This window comes from Mustela erminea, chromosome 12, assembly GCF_009829155.1.
Source record: "Mustela erminea isolate mMusErm1 chromosome 12, mMusErm1.Pri, whole genome shotgun sequence".
NCBI classification, from domain to species: Eukaryota; Metazoa; Chordata; class Mammalia; order Carnivora; family Mustelidae; genus Mustela; species Mustela erminea.
Genome location: NC_045625.1, coordinates 21,620,382 through 21,638,906, shown reverse-complemented (window position 1 = coordinate 21,638,906; position 18,525 = coordinate 21,620,382). Strand labels below are relative to the sequence as shown.

Genomic DNA, 18,525 nt, shown 5'->3' with positions numbered 1-18,525 from the left:
AGGCATGCAGAGAGAGAGAGAAGCAGACTCCCTGCTGAGCAGAGAGCCCAATGCAGGGCTCAATCCCAGGACCCTGGGATCACGACCCGAGCCGAAGGCAGAGGCCTCAACCCACTGAGCCACCCAGGCGCCCCAATGGATAAAATCTTTAAAAAAAATCAAAATAAAGCCTAATGAAAAAAGGAGTTTTAAGAGAGCCAAGCAACCATGTTAGAGACCTTATCATTTAATTAAGGATATAATAAAGACAATAAAATAAAATAGGCAAAACACTTGAGTAAACAGTTCTATAGACATACAAATGTCCAAAAGGTATATGAAAAGATGCTCAGCATCATTAATCATTAGAGAAATGCAAGTCAAAACCATAAGGAGATGTTACCTCCTACCAATTAGAATGGTTAAGGAAAAAAAAAAAACACAAAATTACAAGTATTGACAAAGATGTGAGCAAACTGGAAATGTGTACACTGCCAGTGGGAGTGTAAAATAGTGCAGCCATTATAGAAAATAGTATGGAAGTTCCTCAAAAAAATTAAAAATAGAATTATCATCTGATCCATCAATGTCACTTGTGGTTATATACCCAAAAGAACTGAAAGCAAGATCTCAGAGGCATATCTGCACACTCGTGTTCCCTGCAGCATTATTCATGATTTTCAAGAGGTGGAAGTAACCCAGGTTTCCAATTTGTCCACCTATGGATACGTGGATAAAGAAAATGTATTATTTATGTACATGGCAAAGAAGATCAAGGTTGCAGATGGAATTAAGGTTGCTAATCAGCTGATCTTACAAGAGAGAGGTTATCTGCCTTGGCCCAATGTAATCACAAGGGTCCTTAAAAGTGGAAGGAGACAGAAGAGGGAGAAAGATGTGAGGACCGAAGCAGAGTCATAGTAGTACGATGTGAGAAAGACTGGTGGCTTTTGTCGTCTGTTGGCTTTGGAGACGGAGGAAGGGGCCATGTATGAGTCCCCTCAGCTGCCATGACACAATACTACAGACTGTGTGACCTAAACAACAGGAATTCACTTTTTACAGTTCTGGAAGCTGGAAGAACCAACAGTGAGAAGATCGAGGGAGAAGGGAAGCAATGAGGACTCCTCCCGTGCTCTTGGGACCACAGTCCCTCCGGCCAGGAAGAAGAGTTCTTTCCCAGGGATTTCAGCTGCCTGCCCCGCCACCACTGCTGGCGGACCCTGCCGCTGTCGCCGCAGCACTGCCTGGGGGGTGCACCTCACTCTCTCTGCTGCACACGAGCCCCATGTCTCTTTCCAGACCAAAAAAAGCAAAGGGAATGTCTTCTGGAGAGCATCCTCACTTTCTGCCCGAACCCAGTGTGTGGGTTTGGGTTTCAGCCTTCCCTTCAGTGGAAGTCTGAGATACTGGGATGGGGAGAGACAGAAATTCACCCTGAGTTTGTTGGCAGCTTGCAAGGTAGTTTCCTTCCAGGTCTGCTTGCTCTCTTACTTCTCAGAGCCCTCACACAGATGCTCCATACGTTCTGTCTAGAGTATTTTTTTATTCATTCACTCACTTTCTTTTAATCCCACTATAGTTAACATACAGTGTAAGATTAGTTAGTAGGAGTACAATATAGTGATTCAACAATTCTGTACACACAAGGATACATACAAGGACCAGTGCTCATTGTGGCAAGTGCCTTCCTCAATCCCCATCACCTGTTTCACTCATCGCCCTGCCCGCCCGCCTCCCCACTGGTGACGATCAGTTTGTTCTCCATAGTTCAGAATCTGTTTCTTGATTTGTCTCCCTCTCTCTCTCACTCCCTCTTTTTCCTTTGCTTGTATGTTTTGTTTCTTAAATCTCACCTAAGTGAAATCATATAATTGTCTTTCTCTGACTTATTTCACTTAGCATAATACTCTCTAGCTCCATCCAGGTCATGGCAAATGGCAAGATTTCATTCTTTTTTATGGCTGAGTAATATTCTGTTCCATATATACTGCATCTTCTTTAACCACTCATCAGCCCAGGCCACTCAGGCTGCTTAGAGTTTTTAACTGCATTCAGTGGGAGAAACGGGATGGCGCGTGCTTACTTCACCTCGATCAAAACTGGAATCTGTGTGCTGGTTTTTGCCCTCTTCCTACATAGAGTGTGCTCCTTTTCAATGCCCCTTTTTTGGCTTTTCCTATTTGATGGGCTTTAAATACTAATGTTCCTCTAGTTTCATCTTCAGCAATTTTCTCACTCTATACTTTCTCCCCAAGCTCATGCTAACCATGTTCATCACTCCATTACATCTGTGCAAATATGTCACAAGTTTCCATCCCCAGACTGATCGTTCTCATTAACTAAAACCTGCATATCCAACTGACCCTGATATTTCTGCTTCTCTATCTCAAAGTCATCACAAAGTCAACATGTCTAAAACACAACCCCACCATCAGCCTTCTTTGACACGTGGAGGTCACCTTTGACATCTTCAGGAATGATCAAGGACCTCATTGAGTTGTCATCAGAAGTTTATTGCATGCGTATTTTTATTCAACAGATGGTCACTGAGCACGTGGTCCTTCACAAAAAGTCTATACTGAATGTCTTCTCTGTTCCAGACCTTGTGCTAATGCCTAGGTATACAATGTTTAAGGAAACTGACACAGTCCTTGCCTCCATGAACCCCCACACTAGTGCAGTTGGTATGAAACAAGCAAATCCACAAACTATAACCAAGTTACAAATTATGATACATGTTCCTAATAAAAGAAGTAAGACAGAGCACAATGCTTCCATGAAACTAGAAGGAGTTGTGTGTTCCAAGAGCAAAGGATCTAAATGGCAGGTAATCGGATTAAGAAAATCCCTGAATGTCATCTTAAGGACTTCAAGTTTTTGAGTAATAAAAGCCACTGAGGGATTTAAGAGGATAAGTAACACGATCAGATTTTTCTACAGCACAGATCTAGTTATGTAATTGTTTTGGAATTGGCTGTCAGATGTCATTTTACCTTCTCTGTCAAATATATTCCTCTTTATAGCAATACCTGAAAGGGATCCCTTACCTGAGGCTCTAAAAGTTATGACTGCAATCAGCACTGCTTGAGATGGAATCGAACCCAAATGAAAGAACGCACCATGTACCAATAATTAACTTCAGTGTTGCCGATAATATATGAAACACACTGAGATTTATGTTCACTTGTTTTTCATTGCAACTTTATGTACCATGTGGCTATAATGACTGCAACTCCTAACTTCTTAGTTAACAACTGCTACACCGAGATCTGCCCCGGTCCCAGCATGAGTCCTTCTCTGACATCTGGATCATTTCTAATCTGTTTCAGTGCCCCATTTTGATCCACATCCCATTCTGAAACTTTTGTTTCCGTGCCAATTTGCTCAGTTTCTTGCGTCAAAGTTGATTACTAATTACAGAGTTTGCCCAGTGGCTGTGTCTTTAAGTTCTCATAATTCACTCTTTGGAGTAAAGATTTCAGATACGTCTGTAACTGCTGTTATTCCTGTTTATACCTGGTACCACAGATATAGCAGTGAACTCCGGAAGGCAGATATTTAGTTCTACTCTAACACAAAAACCAGCTCTACTGTAATAAAAGCCACTGACAGAATGCCCCTTCACGATGACTCTGAAATTACCAGGAAACCAATGTGGTATCTGGTTGTGAAGGCTGAGGCATCTGAGCAGGAAAAATAATTACATCTGGGATGAAACTTCGTGGTCAACTCACCTCCATTACCCCAAAGCCATGTACTCAGGGCTTGCTTTCATTCTCCACTATCAAACATCTCTTGGCAGGAATATCTGGCATCAAATTTGTCCCCTTGCTGCATCACCAGAAATTTTTTTTTAGAAAGGGGTGCAGGGGCAGGGAGAGAGGGAGAGAGAGAGAGAGAGAATCTTAAGCAGATTCCACACCCAGCGCAGAACGCGATGGAGGGCTCAATCCTACAAACCTGAGATCATGACCTGAGCCGAAATCAAGAATCAGATGTTTAACCCACTGAACCACCCAGGTGCCCCAGCATCAGCAGAATTTTGCTGGGTGATAATGTCAGCTGTCATTTTATGTGGGTTACACATCCCCAAACATGCAATGAGAGCCTTAGATCTAAGGGAATAGTCTACGAGTGAAATCATCCAGAACTCAACATCCAATACTAAACTTTTTCGGTCTTTCGTATGTTGAAATTTGTCAAGTGGGTTAACCTCCCTCCACTCAAAACCCTCCCCACTTCCCTATTCAGGACGCAGAAGTAGGCCAGTGAGAAGGCACACACAGAGGCACAAACAATGGAAGGAAAAGCACAATTAAAAGGCAATGGGGAGAAATGAGAACAAATTCTACTTTTACATGGAATGGCAGATTCTTCCCAGAAACAATGTCTCCCAAAGTAGGGTCATCTCAAAATCTGTCCCAGAATTTCTCAGGGATCTATGTTTCAATGCAGACTATCAGGACCTCACCCCAGAGCCACTGAATCAGAATATCTGGGAGCAGAGGCCTAGAGTCTGCATTTTTAACAAGCAGTATTTTAATACAAAAAAAAAAAAAAAAGGGAAAGAACTTTTTTTCAATTAAAAAAAAAAAAGTTTTAAAGCAACTAATAGAAACATGGTGTCTGCAATCGCTGCATATTTTTAAAGCGAGAAACCTCATCGCCCTGTGGTGTTTCTTCAACCTCTCCAGAGGTGGTAGTTTCTTGTCAAGGAGATTAGTTCAAAGCTGGTGAATGTAGGATTTTACTGAACGACTGCTGTAAACACAAAGGGGGCACTATTACAGTCCCCCCTGCCCTCATGAAGTCAATCATCCAATAAGGAGAAAAAGCTGCCACACCGAAAGCCTTCATGCAGGGGCGGGATACGGGCTAAGAAATGGATCCAATTTGCACAAGGATCTATGAGCTTAGAGAAGGCGGTCGGCAGGGGAGCCAGTCACACAGGCACTGGGGGGCTTTAGTCAGAAAGTCAGGAGCTTCCACCTGGGGTTCTGAAGGAGGAAGGGTGACGAGGGAGCAGCCACAGAAGCAGCAGAATATGCTCCGTGGAGACGAGAGGAGGAAAAGGTTGCAGGTTGAGCTCTGCAGCTGGGTGACATTGAGCGAATCTTTTGATTTTTCTCCCATTTTCTCATTTGCATAACCAAGGCCAATCTCTATTATTTGTTTCTTTGTATTTTTACATGCCCACCTCATTCTAGAAAGATCTACGGAGAGAACATACACCAATTTCTTCTGGCACCAACATTCACCGACCGAATTCATCCACACCTGCTCGGGGGGCAAATGTGGGAGGATGTTACAGACCAAAGCTTCTCCAGCCATGAAATATAGCAGACAGAAAATATTACCAAAGGCCAACTGGAACCTACTATTATCCAATGTCTTCAGTGTGCACCTATGTCCCAACTGTAAAATTATAGGGCTAGGGGTGACATGAACATTCTAAGGGTGAACAGAATTTCTGGTGAATTCTGCCAGGAGCGCACCTGAGTCAGAGACTTTCATGTGTTCGAAACAATGGTATCTGACCCAGCACTTTTCTCATGGCAGTTTTGACTTCTTTGTTTCTTAAGCTGTAAATGATGGGGTTCAGCATAGGGGTCAGCACTCCATAGAGCAGTGAGATGACCTTATCTACTTCCTGTGAGCTCGAGGAAGAAGGCTTTAGATACATGGAGAGGGCAGCCCCATAATACAAGATCACCACGGTCAAGTGCGCACCACAGGTCGAAAAAGCTTTGCTTCTTCCCTCGGCTGAGCTGATTCTCAGGATGGTGGAAAGGATGAAGACATAAGAGATGCAAATTAAGAGCATCGGGATGGGCAGGAGGAGCACACTGACCACCAGCATGACCATGTCCACGAGCAGTGACTCCGCACAAGCTAACTTCAGCACGGCCAGGATCTCACACGTGAAGTGATCAATGAGATTCCCGCAGAGGGGTACCCGCAGGGCGAAACTGGTTTCCAGCAGGGCGGTCAGACAACCCATCACCCAGGAGGCAGCAGCCATCTGCACACAGACCCGCCTGTTCATGAGGATAGGGTACCTCAGGGGGTTGCAAATGGCCAGGTAGCGGTCGTACGCCATCACGGCCAGGAGCACGCACTCTGTGGAGCCCATGGCAAGGGACAGATACATCTGTACGGCACACCCAGAAAACATAATGGTTTTCTGGGATGACAGCACGTTCACCAGCAAAGTGGGAATGGAAGCAGATGTGTAACAAATATCCATGAAAGAGAGATTTCCAAGGAACAAGTACATGGGGCTTTGGAGGCGTGCATCTAGGACAGTGATCAAGATCAGAGTGCTGTTGCCCAAGAGGGTTATCAGGAACATCACAAGGCTGAAGACGAAGAGGGCAATCTCTAACATTGGGTATCTAGAAAAACCCTCCAGGAAAAAAAAGCTCCAAACGGTGAGGTTTTCTCCTTGCATTTCCTTTTTTTGCACCTGTATTATTCTAATAGTACTCTCTCCACTTCATCTGAGACACAAAGAGACGTATCAAGTGTCAAGTTCGTTTCATTAGGAAAACACTTTCAAACTTATTTTCACTATCATAAATACAATTTCACCACAAGAAATCACAGCACTTACCTATTGACCTAAAAGCGGTGTGTGTGTGTGTGTGTGTGTGTGAGAGAGAGAGAACAGGTTTGATCTACATAAAAAGTTGATTCTTCCACAGCAAAATGTAGAAAAGAATCAACTTGAAAACAAGAATAAACACATTTTATACCTGGATCTCAGCCTGCTCTCCTATGCTTAGCATGCGGTAGTTTTCCAGCAAAGATGTGAAAGTACTGTGCAACAAAAAACAGGAATGTACACTGAATAAACTGAGCACAGATGAGAAAATTAAGCCAGATAAGGGAAGTAAAGAAAGCAGGTTTGTAATAAATAAATAAATAAATAAATAGTGATGATCGTCAGTGGAAGAAGAGGAGGGACACTGAAACAAATCAATGAATTTGTTCTGGGACTACGAAACTCTTGGTCTAAATATACTCTTTCCTTCCCAGTGAGTAGCTTGGAGGTCCACACACTTATCTCAGAAATGATGACATTGCTTAAAGCATTGTAGGGACCCTTTCTGATGATATTGAAAAGCCAGTTTACAAGTCACACGAAATAAGCCTCCTTACTCAAACACCGACACGTCCGTGGCACGGTCCCATTCGGGGTTGAGACCCGTATCTTCGTGAGTACGTAAGTCGTGCTGAATAGGACTCGCAGGCAATAGCCTCCTTCTACATTAAAACCCACGAAGATCTCAAAGATGCAGAAATGAAACTCCCTTTTTAAGCTATCTTAAAATCTCCTGGAAAAGAAGATTACAGATCATCTAATTATAAACAGGACGCTGAATGGTTTGGTTTTCTTACATTCCGTGTGAACAGAAAGAAAACAAATGCGAGCCTCGCTTCTGCACTGACTCTTCACCTTCAATCATTCCCCTTTTCCCTACTAGTCCTTTCCTTTCTATTGTCAGATATCCTCATGCTGAAACTTTCCCCGCTGTCGTCCTGTTCCCTGGGCACATCCTACCTTTGCTCTTTCTCTCACAGGCAGGTTCCTCCCTGATCCCGTTTACCTACAATGTTTCCCTCTTCACTTTCTCGATTTACTTACAATGTTTCCCTCTTCACTTTCTCATCACGGTGCTCCTGGTGTTCCTTCTTGGTTTCTCTGCGGGAGCCAGAGTTATCATTTGCCTCCCAGTTCCCCCATTATTTCAAAAACTGGCACACAAGGTGGTGATATAATCACGTTGGGAGCAATAACTTCTATCATGCTCCTAGAGCAGGAGCATAGCATTTATCCAACAGTTTTCATTATATCACATTATTCTCCGTGACTTCTCCCTCACTATATCTCATTCCCAGCCTACTGGCAAGCCCTTCCGCTGTATCCTGTTTTACTCGCCAGCCCCCCAGCAGCTTGCATGGTAGGTCCAGACCTTATCAGCTCCCGCCCAGGACGCTGTTGGTATTCTAGGGAATGCCTATCAGCAGGACTTTCCTTTGCGGTCCTTGAGTTCGCAGAGTCTCTGCTTCTCCTCCCAAGAGCTCCATTTTTCTTACATCAGTACAGTAGGGTGTTCTTACTCATTTCTTAGTTAACAGGTTATTTCTTAGGGATTTCTCTGCCAGATTTTATATTTAGGAAATTCTGTACAAAAATTTTATTTTGTTATTATAAGAGATTATTTTAGGGGTGCCTGGGTGGCTCAATCATTAAATATCTGCCTTCAGCTCAGGTCATGATCCCAGGGTCCTGGGATCGAGCCCAGCATCAGTCTCCCTGCTCAGCAGGAGGCCTGCTTCTCCCTCTCCCACTCCCCTGCTTGTGTTCCCTCTCTCACTGTCTCTCTCTCTCTGCAAACAAATAAATAAAATCTTTAAAAAAAAAAAAAAAGAGAGAGAAATTATTTTAAAGTAACTAAGTGTGTGTGTGTGCGTGTGTGTGCGTTACTCTCAAGACTAGCAAAAAAGACACAGTATTTTTTAGAATGAAAAATTAGTCCAGTTGCCAGAGACTTGATATTTTCCTAGTGTTTAAAAATACGGGCACCTGGCTGGCTCAGTCTGTGCAGCACAAGACCTTAAGGCTGTGAGCTCAAGACCCACATTGGATATAAACATTACTTAAATTTTTTTCTTTAGGGATGCCTGGATGGCTCAGTTGGTTAAGCAGCTGTCTTCGGTTCAGATCATGATCCCAGCGTCGTGAGAATGAGTCCCGCATTGGGCTCTTGCTCGGCAGGGAGCCTGCTTCTCCCTCTGACTCTGCCTGCCACTCTATCTGCCTGTGCTCACTCTCTCTCTGACAAGTAAATAAAATCTTAAAAAAAATTTTTTTCTTTAATCTTTAAAAAAAATAGTAGCCAAGAAAAGTTGTCTTCTCATCTAAATTCCCTGTCACCAGCCCGAAATATTATTTTATGATGAACTTCATAAAGTTAGCTATGTGCAAGAATGAATGCATCCATACTTAAAATGTTAAACATATTATATAAAAATCAATACTGGAGATGTCTGGGTGGCTCAGTCAGTTAAGACGTTGCCTTCAGCTCAGGTCATGATCCCATAGTCCTGGGATCGAGTCCCATATCAGGCTCCTTACTCAGTGGGGAGCCTGCTTCTCTCTCTGCCTCTGCCTGCCACTTTGCCTGCTTGTGCTCTCTCTCTCTGACAAATAAATAAATACAATCTTTTTGAAAAATAAAAAATTTTAAAAAATAAAAATCAACATTGCAATCCATTTTTTTCAAAAGTACTGACTGTCACCTCCATAACTAAAAGTGCCAAAGGACAGCAACCAACTTACTACATAAATTTAAATCATCTATTGTTTGGGGGGAATACTTGTTGTCCCTGAGCAATTTAAAGTTCAGCAGCTATAATATACAGAGGCTTGAAACTTCAGATCCTTGAGGGAAAATGTCCCAATGATCCAATTATACCAAACTTTTAGAAAATGAGACAGAGTGAGCCACAGTTCTCCCAAAATAATTTCAAGAACTCATAAAAAACAAAGTCTTCTATTCCCACACACAACGGACTATTACTCAGCCATCAAAAAATGAAAAAAAGAAATCATTGCCATTTGCAGTGACGTGGATGGAACTAGAGGGTATTATGTTAAGCAAAATAAGTCAGAGAAAGGCCATCATCCTATGATCTCATTCATATGTGGAATTTAAGAAACAAAACGGAGGATCATAGGCGAAGAGAGGAAGAAAATAAAACAAGACACAACCAGAGAGGGAGACAAACCATAAGAGACTCTTAATCATAGGAAACAAACCGAGGGTTGCTGGAGGGGAGGCAGGTAGAGGGACAGGGTAACAGGCTGATGGACATTAAAGAGGGCATCTGATGTAATGAGCATTGGGTATTATATAAGATGATGAATCACAGACCTCTACCTCTGAAACCAATAATATATTGTATGTTAATTAATTGAATTTAAATTTTAAAAATATATTTTTAATTTTTTGTTCTTGAATGATTACACAGTAGAATATTTAACAGTCTACAGAGAAAAGATATCCCTAGAATTCTAAGATACACATTTTTTCATTTGTGGAACTACTCCCCAGTTTTCAGTTTATGAGAAGAAAGTTTACTCTTAAACCACTTGTCCTAAACAACTGATCAGAAATTTTATTCAATACACATATTGAGGAGGGCCTTAAAGCAATGAGCCCTCAGTAGCAATGGACAGATCTAGCACCCAGATCTTAGTTTCTTTCTTTTTTTTTTTTTTTTAACAGAAATCACAAGTAGGCAGAGAGGCAGGCAGAGAGAGAGAAGGGGAAGCAGGCTCCCTGCTGAGCAGAGAGCCAGATGTGGGGCTCAATCCCAGGACCCTGAGATCATGACCTGAGCCGAAGGTAGAGGCTTAACCCACTGAGCCACCCAGGGGTCCCCAGATCTTAGTTTCTAAACACAATTCTCACCTAAAAAGAAATTAAGGGCCTACTTAATCAGAGGGAGCCATTTTGTTGTTTATGCAGTAAACTTAGATTGACCCTGCCCCTCTCAGAGGAGCAAAGCCCAGATACAAGGGCAGGTCAGGGCAGGTAGAGACATCCAATCAGTAGGGCACGCATATATCTGCTAGGGTGAATTGTAATTCAATTGGCCACCTGTCTGTGACCTAACATGCCTGAGCAATTTTCTCTGTGTTTGCAATCTCATTGACCACCTGTGTATAACCCGGCTAAACTATCTCTATAAAAGTTAGTCTGTGAGGCTGGGAGGGGTCGCCTCTTTGCAAGAGATGGCCCTGACTGGTCAGCTTGATTCTCGATGCTTGGTGCGAAATAAAGCTTTGCTTGATCTTCGCTTTGTATCAGTCTTGTTCCTTTGATTACACACCCTAACAGAAATGTAGTTCCCCTTTTCACAGTTGGAGCAGGAAAAGGACAAGACTGATCTAGAGCAGCTTACTGCACTAGAATATCAAGAAGTATGCAAAGAATGACAGGACTATTTCAAAAGGCCACAGGAACCACTTGATGAGGCTCCCATTGGCCACATCTGTAACAGAATATTTTGAGCATCAAATTAATTAATGGTTAAAATAGATTATAATCCAGAGAATAAAATCAGAATGCATGAGCTCTTTCTGAAAGAAAGTAAAGAAAATTCTTCCTTACGGGAGGATGCCAAAAAATAAATATAAACGAATGATGTCATTAGAAAATCATTACAGGTTGTTACAGTAATAGATTAGAACAGGTAAAATGTTATAGTAGGTAAATGTAGGCATCGTAATTGTCATAAGTAAAAGCTGGGTGAGAAAACAGGGTATTTACATGGTGTCAAAGTACGGCACTGAAAACTACTTATTAATTTCAAAAACAAGGTAATAATAGTTCTCCAGCGGGGCGGCATGGAGGATACCCAGCTTAACACCCCCAAAAGCGAGACCTATGGACTCCGCGTGCTTTCTAATACCATGGACATAATACCATTTCTATGATATTTCCATCAAAAATACAAAACCTGAAACCAATCATGAGGGAAAACCAGACAAAATTAAATTAAGGGATACTCTGAAAATAACCGGCCTATACTTATCAAAACCGTCAAGATCAGGAAACAAAGGAAAAGACTCAGAAATGGGTCCAGGAGATTAGGTAAACAGGACAACTAAATGCAATGCATGACCCAGCACTCAGAATTAGACCAGGAAAAAGGGGGGGGGGGGTTCTAAAGGACGTCACTGGGGCAATAGAAGAAATTTGGATGTGGGTTGTTAATTAGATAACAGATTGCAGGAGAACGAACCCTCCCACTCTTCCCAACTCCATAGTGCATCTACGTAGGAGAGCGTCCTTGTTCTAAAATACTTCAGCAGTGAGTGTTACAGGGCAAAACGTCCCCAACTTATTACCGTCAAAGAGTCCACGCGCTCCGGAGGGGCAGGCCCTGCACGTGGCCCTTCAGCTCCTGGAGCCAAGTCCGGGGCGGCGGCGGCAGGCAGGGGTCTCGCACCTCGACGGTCCCCGCAGGCGGAGGAGACGGGGAGCAGCGGGGCGGGCTGGCGGGCGGCGGGGGTGCGCAGCCCGGGTGTCCCGGCCTGTCCCGCGGCCTCACCCCGGCCTGCGGCGCCACCCCCGAGGCTGCAGAAGCCCCGTGCGGGGCGCAGGGGACCACAGGGCGGCACGCGGGGGCGCGGCGGGAACCGAGGTGGCCGCACGCCCCACCCGACCTTCAGGGTGAAGTGCATCCACCCCCAGCCCTGCCCGAGCTCCCAGTGCAGAGGAGCCGGCTCAGGGCAGAGTGTGCGCGAACCAGGGCTGAAGGCACAGTAGCGGGCCTCGCAGCCTCCGGGCCAAAGCTGGGACCACCCGCTTACCCCCCAGGCCACCCGTTGGCTCCGTCACGACCTCCCCGAGCAGCTGGTACCGAGGGCCACGCCGCCGCGCGCGGGAACCCGCTGACCTACCACCGGGCGCTGAGCGCTTGAGCAGGTGTAACCAATGGCTTCTGGAACACTCCCGCGGACGCCGGCAAGACCCGGACGCCACGTGGGGGGCGCACGGACGCGGAGCCGGTGGGTGTGCGGCCGGCACAGCCTGAGGAGTGAGGGGCTGGAGGCGTTCGGCAAAGGCTCCGGCCTCCGTCCGCGCGGGGTCAGCCTGGATGGGGCCCTCGCGCGCATCATTTAGGAGCAGGTCGGGAAGCTGTGTGAGGAGACAGACCAGCCCCAACATCCCTCTCCTCACGATCCCAGTGCACTTGGTGGCCTGGGTCGACTCCTGAGGCCATCGTGTCTCGTGGGGCCTTGTGTCCTCTTACTCTGCACGATACCACCAGGGTGTCCGTGTGTCCCACGGAAGTGGGGCGGGGGGTCTCTGGCCTGTGAATGTGTGCACATGTGTGAATGTGGGCACACTGTCCACAAGCCGACTCGTGAGTCATGTTGCTTGTGTCTCGGTGGTGGATATCATGTGACCCTGCGCCTCACTGCCTGGGGTGCTCCTGTCCTGTCTCCGTGACCCAGTCCCAGCCTGTGCTTTTTGCCCTGAGCAGCAGGGGCCCTTGCCCGGTGGTCGGGTGGCACTTGCCACCCTCAGGACCACCTTCCCGGGTGAGTCAGAATAAACCGGATCCTGTGGGGGCGGGGGGGGGGTTAGTTGTGCATGGACAGCGGGTACCTTTGTTACCCCATTCTTTTTGCGAGGTGTGCAGTTCCTCTTTCCTGTGTCCTTAGAACAGTTCACACACTCTGGATCACCAAGGGTGAATGGTTACACCAGATAAAGAACCACCAGGAGGACTTGGTCATACCACATGAATAAGCAGATTTTTTCCTCCTTAGAAAAGAAGTAACAGAATAATGCAAGAATTAACAACAGAGCTAATTAAGTTGTAGAATGACATTTTGGGGATAATGGGCTAGAGTGGCCCATTCATGATAAGCTTAAACTAGTTAAACCTGCTACCCCAATGGGGTTGACTGTAAAGCACAGGAAACAACATAGAGTTAATGACTTCACAGCTTTAATAGGATTCATCTTGAAACTCCACTCTCCTAAATGTCAGTGCTCACAGTAAATCTATCACCAGGCAACAGTGCAACAATAATTTCGCCAGAAGGTTGACAATGAGATACGAAGTAGAAATAATAGGCATTGATATTGGAGAAAAGGAGATAACATTATCACTTGAAAACTGTGATTTTATATCTAAAAAGAAGAGATCCAATTAAAACTGTCCGCCAGCAATAGTTTAGTAAACTAATAACATAAATAAATTTTAACAAATCAGTAATTTTCTTATAGCCAGGTGTAAGATAAAGTGACTAGAAAAAGATGCCATTATCAATTATATTAAAATTGTGAGAAATCTTACAATGACTCTGACAAAAACAGGGAACTTACATGAAAGGAACAACAAAATTTTAGTAATAGTAGTGACAAAACCAGTAAACTAAATGAATCCTGATGCAAAATCTAGAGTCCACTTGTGTTTTGATCAATAAACAAAAATAATTCTTTTCTGAAGGGCACCTGGATGCCTCAGCCAGTTAAGCATCTGACTCTTGATTTTGGCTCAGGTCATGATCTCAGGGTCATGAGATCAAGCCCTGTGCTGGGCTCAGCACTGGGTGTGGAGCCTGCTTAAGAGTGTCTCTCTGTCTCTCTCTCTCACTCAAAAATAATTAATAATAATAATGATAATAATTTTTTCTGTAAGATACAAAATTACTATATTAAAGAGATACCTTCAAAATTGAAGCAAATTTCTATAAAAGACAATAGAGATGAAAGATGCTTACAGAATCATTTCTCACAAAACCAAACAAAAGAACTTAAAGGAAAAACTGCTATTTAATAGCAAAACTGACTCTAGCCACTTCGCTGTTCCAAAGAGTGGCATAATTATCTCATTTCCTGGTTGCGTGGTTCTTTTATTTAAAAAACACACACACACATACCAAGAAAAAAAAAAAAACCCACCTCTGAGGGCTGTTTCCTTGTGAAAGCAGGGTCCAGGCTCAGGTAAATGGGAAAAGATTATCATAAAGGACACTAAATTATTCTATTTAAAAATTGGGGCGCCTGGGTGGCTCAGTGGGTTAAGCCGCTGCCTTCGGCTCAGGTCATGATCTCAGGGTCCTGGGATCGAGTACCGCATCGGGCTCTCTGCTCAGCAGGGAGCCTGCTTCCCTCTCTCTCTCTCTGCCTGCCTCTCCATCTACTTGTGATTTCTCTCTGTCAAATAAATAAATAAATAAAATCTTTAAAAAAATAAAATAAAATAAAATAAAAATAAAAATAAATTTATAGGATTTAAAGTTCAATCGTGGCTTCTTCAGAAAGGTTAGGAACACTGGAAGAGAGGAGACTAGAGAGAGAATTACAAAGAGAGCCTAGAAATCTTGAGAACTAAAAGGAATCCAGAGAAACTAGCCAGTGAGAAATATTTTGTAACCGGGAAGGCTAAGATCTATTCAAATTCTGGTATGTCATAATGAATTTTAGATTGTTGGCTAGTCTTAGCTATTCTCTACTCCCTCTACTTCTTCCAGAATTTCAGCTGAAGTCCTATAAACACAGCAGTCTTGGGGTACCTTGGGGTAGCTTCAGGTAATGGAGGAATAAGAGAACTACCAGAATGGAGAACTTGTGGGTGGATCACTAGCCAACTACGAAGCTAACTTAGCAGATCATTGAGTGGTCACATACAATAAAGTATTGAGACTTCACAGAATTAGTTCAGGAAATCACTAAAAATGAAAACAGCACTCACAAAAACTCTTGAATGAGGAGAATCTGATTTCCAGAGTTGCCACATAATATTACTTAAATGTTTAGTCTTCAACAAAAAGTGATGACACATGCAAAGGAACAGGAAAGCATGGCCTGTGTTTAATAATGACAGAAGGATCGACCCATCTAGAAGATATAACAAGTGTAAATACATAAAGAGGCACTTAAAGAGCAGAGCCCCAGCTCTGCCGGGATGGCTCCATCAGTTGAGCGTCCGACTCTTGATTTTGGCTTGGGTCGTGATCTTAGAGTCCTGGGATTGAGCCCTCTAAGCCCTATGTGGGCTCATCCCTCTCCCTCTCCTCTGCTCATTCTCTCTCTCTTTCTCCCTGTCTCTCTTCTCTCTCTCAAATAAATAAATCTTTAAAAAAACAATCCCTAGGGCACCTGGGTGGCTCAGTGGGTTAAGCCGCTGCCTTCGGCTCAGGTCATGATCTCAGGGTCCTGGGATCGAGTCCCGCATCGGGTTCTCTGCTCCGCGGGGAGCCTGCTTCCTCCTCTCTCTCTCTCTGCCTGCCTCTCTGCCTACTTGTGATCTCTCTGTGTCAAATGAATAAATAAAATCTTTAAAAAAAAAAAATAAAAAAAAAAAAAAAACAATCCCTAAAAGAAACAGAAACTGGCAGAACTAGAGGGAGAAGCAGACGATTCAACAATAGTTGAAGACATTAACATACACAGCTCTCAATAATTCATAGAACAACTGGACAACCTCTCAAGAAGGAGAAAGGACTGGAAGAGCGCTGTAAAACAAATAGCCTGAACACCATTTCTAGAGCACCCCACCCAACAACATGCACGTGCATGTCCTTCTCAAGTGCATGTAGAACACTGCCTGCTGATTTTGTGCCATGGTGCAGCATGCATTCTAGTGTGTTTGGCTCCCTTCCCTCCACAGTGTGCGTGCAAGATCCAAGCTAGTGTGTGTGGCTCCAGCTGGCCCATCTGTATTGGTATGTTATAGTCGATTTTATGATCAGAACACTATTTATCCGCTGTTCTATTGTGAGATATTTGAACTGTCTCCACTCTTGGGCTATTTCAAGTAATGCGGTATAACCCTGCATGTGTATATATTTGGGTACATGTGTACACACTTCTGATGGGTCTATACTTAGGAGCGAAAACACTGGCAGAACATGATTAAGTCACCTTCAGTAGCTAGTGCCGAATGATTTTCCAACATGGTAAGTCAGTGTCAGTGGTCCTATTGCTGAATAACAAAGTAATCAAACCTTAGTGCCTTTAAACAGTAGGCATTTTCTTTTATCTCATGGATGTCTGGACCAGGAATTCAGACTTTGGAAGGGTGATGCTTGTGACAGGCTGTGTCCTCCCCTAACCATGATTTCCCTTTCCACTCTTTTGTTATCCACAGTCACCTGAGGTCCCGGAGCAGATCTTCCTCCTAATGGAGCATCAGAAGGTCAACAGTAGCCTAACACTAAATACATTTAATTAAAAATCAATGATATTTCATTATTTTATTAATAATTATGTCATTGCTATTATTCCCAGAATAGTAGCCATTAAAATATTAACAGATACTGGACGCCTGGGTGGTTCAGTCGGTTAAGCACCCAACTCTTGATTTGGGCTCAGGTCATGATCTCAGAATTGGGCCCATGCTGGGCATGGAGCCAGCTTAAGATTCTCTCTCTCCTTCTGCCCCTCCCACTCCCTCTCTACACATTTTTTTTTTAAATGAATAATTTTTTAAAATTAGCAGATACTGTCTTTGGATAGTTGCATATAGGTGATCTTTCTTTTCACCTTTAAAAAGTTTTGTTGTATGTGCAAAAAGCATTTATTACCTGTGTAATCCAAAACAAACTTATAAAAACCTTCTGATTTATCTAAAACATAACTTATTTTTTATCTTTATTTTTGAGAGCGGTGTTAGATTCATAGCAAAGTTGAGCAGAAAGTACAGAGATTTGCTGTATTTCCTCTACCCCCAAACACAACTTCCCCCACTATCAGCATTTGTCAGACACTTGTTATAATCAATGCATCTAAACTGATGCATCATTATCACCCAAAGTCCAGAGTTTACGTGAGGATTTACTGCGATGTCACACACCATCGTTGTAGTATCATACAGAATAGTTTCCCCACCTAATATTCTCGGACCTGTTCACCCTTCCCTCCCTACTCCTCCCTGGTGACTACTGATCTTTTTACTGTCTGCATAGTTTTGCCTTTTCCAGAATATCATGTGATTGGAATCAGAGTATGTAGCCCTTTCAGATGTTTCTCATGCATTTAAGTTCCCTCCGTGTCTCTTCTGAGCTTGACAGCTCATTTCTTTTTAGTACTGGATAATATTCCATTGTCTGGATGTTCCAGTTAATGTATCCATTCAGCCTCCTGAAGGATATCTTGGTTGCTTCCAAGTCTTGGAACCTATGGATAAAGCTGCCAAAAACATCCATGGGCAGGTTTTTGGGTGGACATAACTTTTCAATCATGAGGGTAAATACCAAAGAGTATGACCGCTGGGTCATATGGGATGAGTATATTTAGTTTAATGTAATTTATAAACTGCCCAGAAACCTGACCTTCCTACATAATGTAACAACTATAAACTCTAGACAAACTACCAAAACCAATTCTCTTAAGGCTCCCCGGAGTCAACAAAAGTAGATTTTGGAAGAGAGCTAAAATATGGACTGGATCAATACACGGTGAGCTTCCTGGATTTAGGAATTCTGTCTAAAGTGAAACAGCCAAAATGGGACCAAGAAGAGCTGAGGTTTTCATTGAAAACCACTTCTTTTCGGCCTGAGAGAGGCAGAGCCAGAGACAGAGGGGGAAGGGAAAATTTGAAAAAGAAAAAAGGCAGAGGGGGCAGCTCCATATTCTATGGCTAAATCTGCCCAAGTCTCTGGCACCTCTGAAAAGACACATGTTGCAGAGTTGATTGCACACAGCTTTGCTAAGGGGGGGAAAAAGAATTGAACGGACATAAGAACTGCCACCCACAAAGAAAGATTATTTGCAGTTTGAGTCTCAGCCTGTTAATTGCGCACTAAAAGCAAAGCACCTCATTGGAGGAATGTATTTAATGGAGTCCAGATTCTCTACAACATAACATCCACAATGTCCAGGTTATAATCCCAGAACACTGGACATATAAAGAACTAGGAAAAAGTGGGGCAGTGGGAATAGGGGGACAATCAACAGAGGCCAAACCCAAAATGACCCAGATGTGTCACTATCAAACAAGAACTTA

General features: G+C 43.6%; 1 protein-coding gene across 1 annotated transcript; it reads right to left on the bottom strand.

The window, feature by feature from the left end:
• Positions 1–5,482: 5,482 nt before the first annotated feature.
• On the bottom strand, positions 5,483–6,441 carry LOC116570124 (olfactory receptor 2K2). The gene has a single exon (XM_032306781.1). It carries the CDS (start codon positions 6,431–6,433, stop codon positions 5,483–5,485), a length of 951 nt encoding a protein of 316 aa, XP_032162672.1. The 5' UTR covers positions 6,434–6,441.
• Positions 6,442–18,525: the final 12,084 nt, after the last annotated feature.

What these genes read in the sequence shown, in the direction of transcription:
- LOC116570124 (XM_032306781.1), bottom strand. Translation starts at nt 6,433, where the DNA reads ATGCAAGGAGAAAACCTCACCGTTTGGAGCTTTTTTTTCCTGGAGGGT.